The sequence below is a fragment of the Notolepis coatsorum genome (genome assembly GCF_963971535.1).
Source record: "Notolepis coatsorum genome assembly, chromosome: 5".
Lineage (NCBI taxonomy): Eukaryota > Metazoa > Chordata > Actinopteri > Aulopiformes > Paralepididae > Notolepis > Notolepis coatsorum.
The window spans coordinates 184,493,988-184,500,266 of NC_140169.1; the positions used below are offsets into that span (position 1 = coordinate 184,493,988).

Consider the following 6,279-nt stretch of genomic DNA (forward strand, 5'->3'; position numbering starts at 1 on the left):
TATCGATTGTTTTTCAAAATATGAAGTGAGCATCATTACAAAATTCCATGTGCAGTCTATCTGCAGTAGTCATTTGTATTACTGAAACAGGATGAGGATTTTAAATGTTTTTACTGCATTTATATTACAGGTTTCTAAAGGCGTATGTAGCAAAGTCGAATACTGAGCTTCAATTCACATTTACTTTTTGAAGTTTTATTTTCTTTATTGATACAATAGTAATGATGGGGAGACATTAAAGGAATAGGAATGGATTAGTCCTGTTATGTTTGGAAACATAATGACACCAGTCTGTCAAGTAATGTGGGTGAATTACAGAAAGCAGGATCCATAACAGATAGCACTCGTCACTAAAAAAAGTTGCATTTCAACATCACAATGACTGGTATGATGACTTATACACACTATTGGAAGAAGCACGTATATAAGCTGTTCTCTTTTTATGGGACATCCCTGAGGTCCCCACAGCAGGCTCCTAGTATGTGAAAATGTTCAGTCACAAAACAAGACTCGACTCCTATACTGTCTCAGGAAAGTGCAAATAGTTCAAACATTTGAGTTTAAATGTCTGAAAGAACTGGACCCGGTCTTAAGTATTGTCAAGTCGGTTACCAGACAGTATTTCTATTCTATACATGTAGGTATGGTCCTATACATAATGAAACGACAAATAACTGAACAATGATAGTATAGAAACAAATGCTAAAGAAGACTGGATTACAGAGAAAGTAAAGCCGACATGATTTCTGAACTAAGGGTTGTAAAGTTTCAGCATGTGATCTACAGTTTGTAAAGTTTCAGCATGTGATCTACAGTGTCTCAAATTAGCGCTGGATTGGATCCTAGCGTGACGGAACATGTCACTTGTGGAGATGTCTAGGAAGCTCCATACAGTAGATCACATCGGTTACAGACCACAGTGTTACCTGGCAGCACAATATCACATAACAACTAGACGCCGTGTTTTACAGGTGCAGTTTGACAGGAAATGTCACATCAAATCTGCTCTACCGTCGTAACAACGGGTCTTCAGGGTTGTCTAGATTCCGTCGTCATGATGCGTTCTCTGCATGTCTCCCTCAGTTTAGTGATGGTCCCCATTGACAGGCTTCCTGGTTCAGCGAAGATTTTCTGTAAATATAATGTTTGGGAGACGGTCACAACACAGGTTGAGGATATTACACCACAGAACGTTAACGTTTGTTTCCCTTTTCATACAGAGAAGCCAGAAAGAGTAATTTTCCAGCATGTATTAATTACGATTATTAACTATGCAACATATCCACTATTTTATTGTGTATGGGCAAATGGTACAGGGTGCCACAGCTCTGAACAAACTGGGCTCACAGATCATTCATGCTTATTAGTATAGCACTACTGAACAAACCATGAAACTAGACAGATGGAACGTTGGATGTTTCACTTAATCTGCTGATATTTGATTTGTTTATTTTATTTGTTATTTATATGGCGAAAGATGAATTTCCGAAAAGGACAAAGAAGGTCTTTGCACCTCCACCCAGCACAAAAAGAAGCTTCTTGACTAGGTCAGAAGGCATAAAAAAATATCTGCCTCCTTCACACAAAACACAAAGTCGCCAATAAGTAGTCTTCAGACAGCTTTTTCCTCATGTGTTAAATTATCTTTCAGACTCCTCGCCCGTTCCATCGTACCTGCATGAAGGTGTGACAATCCAGGGTGAAGGCTCCTTGGGTGATCTGCTTGAAGCACTCGCACACATCAGGCAGGGAGCGGGTCCGCAGGATCTCAGGCTGGTTGTGTCGGATCAGAGTTAGAGCGACCCGGAACAGGATTTTAGAACCCTCGTAGAACAGACAGTCCCACATCCGCAGAACAGTCTAGAGAACAAGACATATGTTTTCCCCCCATTGTTGAGCATCAAGAACTGAATCCCCTGCTCAAGCCCACATTTTGCCTCACCTCTACAGGCAGAACGTCGATGTAGAGGCAGATGAACCAGCGTGCGACGACCAGGGTCCATATGCCAGGATACTGGTCCATGACCTGGCCCACCGCTGGGGCTTTGGCCTTCACCAGCTCCCCAAGAACCTCCTGGTCAATCTTAAGCCCCATCATGGCTGGGCTGTAGTAGTCTGCATGCAAAACACCACAACAAGGTTCACACACAACTAGGTTCACAACCAACCAGGTCCACAACAAGGTTCACACACAACCAGGTCCACAACCAGGTTTTCACACAATTCACACCTGGGATGTCTGCCGTCTCAATGGCAGATAAATGTGAATACAATATTGTGGTTATTGTGTGTGTCAATGCATGTATGAAATACTGAGAGAATGAAAAACAAAACAACCATATGCCACATAGCATTTCTACCTGGGAGTATCCTGCCTACCAATGCATCCATCAGCCAGAAAGACTTCTCCTCGTCCTTAGTGATGATGATAAGGTAACCTGCAATGAAGTTCATGCCCTAGAACAAGGATACATGAAGATGATCATTGATTTATATCCTTCTACCCCTACACTGTGAACTGAATGTGCAATACTGTTACTATGTCACTTGTGCCTTATTTTTCTACTTCTTTATTTTAGCATTAAACCTTTTCTAAATATTTTTTATTCTAAAAATTAAAATATAGTTTAAGTCTATATTTTTTATTCTGTGTGAAGCGGGGACTAGAAAAGTAAGATTTTCATTTTACAGTGCAACTGTCATATGCATATGACAATTAGAAATCTTGCATCTTGAATCTTATGAACAGTTACATTCTACCTCGTCTGAAAGAGAAGAAAGAAGGACACTACGCCTGCTTTGTACACCACCTGGCTTTACAATGGGCTGTTAGTGAAACCATTTGGCTGCTGTATGATATGGTGCAGTGCCTATGGTTTATATGGTAATGCTGTAGAGATAAAGGTTAACAATCTGCATGTATTGCAGTTTTTGCATGGATCAGCACAGTACATTTCTGTTCTAAATTGAATTCCCATTGAATTGTTTGTTAATTTTGCACACATAAATACATATAGACATATGACAAAAGTTTTTGTTGCTGGATGCACAATCCTAATGCATTTTCGGAGTAAGGGAACTCAGCTAAATGGCTATAGTATGTAGGATTTTCATTAATTATTGTTTGGGAAATTAGGTGCCGTAAAACATTCTAATTCTAGCAAAAATTGGACCGTCGCTATTATAAGCAAGCAGAAAATGACTTGCTCTGTGCTTTTATTTTGACCTAATCTTGGAAGATTGATTCCCCGTAAATAATCCATTCCGCCAGGATGTCAGACTAGTTACTCATGCATCACAAACATTGAGAAGGGGAAATAAGTTATGCCGGGCAGAAAGCAGCTCCCAAGGGTTACTAACTAAAATCGGTCTATTCTCTTACCTTAATGAAATGAGAAATAACCTGTTCTTCAAATAGAGACAGTGTGAGAGGGGATCCATCAGTGGTATATCTTGGGTGTTATTTACCTGACAGTAGCCCACTGTCTTGTTGTGATGTCCATAAGCCAGCAGCACATTATACAAGGCCCGCTGCAGACACGGCTCAGCGGCATTACGGAACAACACGTTGTCTGGGAAGGTCCTGTGTATGTCTACCAATAAACAGAGACGGACAGTTTGATTGTCCAATCAAATGACAGGTAAGTCTTGTATGTGCAGGCTGGCCTATATATATAGTAGACATTGCAAAGAGACGGCCCCCGTCTTCGAAACGTGTCATGTGCACAACAAATGTTTACATGCGCGATACTGATCGGATGGTGAAATTGTCATTGTGCATGATTATCCCCAGCTCTAGAGACGATGCTCTCCCCAGCTAGTACTTCTAGATTGGTGGTTTGTTGACACTACCTGATCATTTAACCAAAACAGAAAACCTTGTGTACACCAAATGAGTGAATTGTAGATTATAGTGTATAAACTGCCGGGAGTGTATCCCTTTGCTGGCTTTGTTGTACACATGTGTCAGTCAGCTTTGGATAAAAGCGTCAGCTAAATGAAAGTGTAGGTGCTACAGGTGACCTGAGATAGCAGTGGGGAGGTGTGAGAGCGTGTGTGCAGAGAGCCGACCTATGTGAACCGTTTCCTTCAGCTTGGCATCGTGTTCCATTCCCAGCAGAGAGTGGTAGTAGCCTGGGTTGCTCTCCAGCTGCTCCTGGGCACCGCTGGCTGCCATCCAGATCCGAGCACGGTGCTCATTAGGAACCCCTTTACGCACGTACCTTTTAACTGTCAAAACAGATCCCATATTATCTTAAATCGCATTAAGCACAAGGAAAGCAGCAGGCATTTTGAACGACGTGTGCATGTGCTCGTCAAACAACTAGCAAAGTTCCATTAGCTACGTAGCCATGCCGTGTGAGAAGAGATGAGGCTCTTTGTTATTTTTTTCCTCGGTGCCATATTTGAATCATATGAATTATGTATCATTTAATTGGTGGATTCAAATAAAGCATTCAAAGAATTATAATAATAAATATATATATATATACACACACACACACACAGTACCAAGGTTTGAACACACTTTCTCATTGAACTGATATATGTGTGTGTGTGTGTGTGTGTGTGTGTGTGTGTGTGTGTGTGTGTGTGTGTGTGTGTGTGTGTGTGTGTGTGTCTGTCTACGCGCTTGTGTATTCAACCTGTCAAGTTCTTCTCCAAGTGATCTTTCTCTTGAAGGAGCTTGGACCATCTCATGGACCTTCTATTGAGGACAGCATCGTACGCAGTCATCATCTGCTCGTAGGATTCAAAATCATGTGGCCTATGGAACCCATATGGGTCAGTCCTGCAGGGGGCAAGTAGAGCACAGTGAGTCCACCATGCAGGACATGAGGCCACCATGTAGGACATGAGGCCACCATGCAGGACATGAGGCCACCATGCAGGACATGTGGCCACCATGCAGGACATGAGGCCACCATGCAGGACTAAACGACTGTGTGCCGAGAACAAACAGGAAGAGCAGCCCACGAGGACAACAAGGACAGGATAAACCGTCTCCCCTCCCGTCCAGCTCCTCTGTTCCTAATGGTTGAAACAACAACAACCTTCCGTGGTTAGGGTTTCTGTAGCCGGGAGATCAAATGTCACAATGGAATCACTCAGTAGGCTATTACATTACATTCTTACCTGGGGACTATACGGACAGAGAGCAGAATGAGAAGAGCATGTCTTTTTCACCATGTATTTCATGTTTTTGTGAGCTGGGTGGTTGGGACATTTTACATCGACTTGTGGAAAATAAGAGGAAATAAAACAATATTTCTTATTTGATCATTTGGTCAACGGTGAGGCTGGTAGGTAGCTATGGGTATATAGATATCATCCAACCACACAAGAGGCTGTATAAGCTGCCAGTAGCAAAGTGTTCATATCCCTCTGGGGAAAATCCTCAATTAGGGTTTATGTTTTAAGTGTAGATAACAAGCAGGCAGTAATAAACATCCTGTCCAATGTCATCCAGGGGAGTGACATGGAATTATTGTCCTCACACATGATTGTCACCAACATTATGCTGTCACCAACATTATGCTGTAAAGTGGAAACTTAATCCAATTCCCTTCTATGGAAGATGCCATGCAAATCAAACATGAAACTTTTACCTGTCGTTTGCACTGAGTTGGGGATGATTTCCATTCATTTCGCCTTCAGTTCCGTTGCACGTGAAATGTCGGTAACCTACCGAGGCCAATAAACAGCATGCACCTTTGCGGTTATTCGATTATATACAGACTGATCTTCTGACAAGGAAAAGGGAGATATCAAGCTAAACAGTGAAGACAGCGTAGCGGTCTCGAATGTCTCGTCTTTCAACACCAGACTCACTGGGAGGCGGGGCTGTTTACAAAACGCCCAGGTGTGTTTTCTCAGGTAAGTGCGTTTAGTTTGCGCAGCGAGCTGTTTGCGTCTTAAAGGGGAATGCCACCCCCTTTAAGGCCCTCCCATAGTCGAGCAGACTGTACACAGAGCAGACTCCGCGGAGGTCCGCGCGGCTCTTTGAGCTTTGATCTCAGCGGACAGCAGACCCACAGGTGCGAAGCGCCTATTTTCTGACGCGCGGACACCCGCGCCGCTGACTTGGTGTCACACAAAACACTGCTCGGCGTTTTGGTTGACATCGAACTGCATTTAATGTGACCCGATCTGCATTTTACTCTGACCACTCGCTCCGTGCCAAGAGAGATGTTTGAATGGCTTTTCTAAATGAAGTGTGTAAAATTGCCAGTTTTATTTCGAAATATTGGAAACGGAGATAACATAGAATGTTATCTC

General features: G+C 42.7%; 1 protein-coding gene across 2 annotated transcripts; it reads right to left on the reverse strand.

Moving 5' to 3' along the window:
- Positions 1 to 42: 42 nt before the first annotated feature.
- Positions 43 to 5,810, reverse strand: LOC311228624 (growth hormone-regulated TBC protein 1-A-like). Of its 2 annotated transcripts, none has more exons than XM_084314548.1 (8): positions 5,610 to 5,810; positions 4,647 to 4,792; positions 4,072 to 4,230; positions 3,469 to 3,593; positions 2,361 to 2,457; positions 1,943 to 2,115; positions 1,675 to 1,773; positions 43 to 1,131 (listed from the first exon to the last, which is right to left on the reverse strand). In XM_084314548.1, exons 1-8 carry the CDS (start codon positions 5,645 to 5,647, stop codon positions 1,030 to 1,032), a joined length of 939 nt encoding a protein of 312 aa, XP_084170674.1. In that variant the 5' UTR covers positions 5,648 to 5,810; the 3' UTR covers positions 43 to 1,029. The 2 variants fall into 2 exon arrangements, with proteins under 2 accessions (XP_084170674.1, XP_084170673.1); XM_084314547.1 differs by having other exon boundaries at positions 1,675 to 1,860.
- Between the last annotated feature and the right edge of the window lie 469 nt (positions 5,811 to 6,279).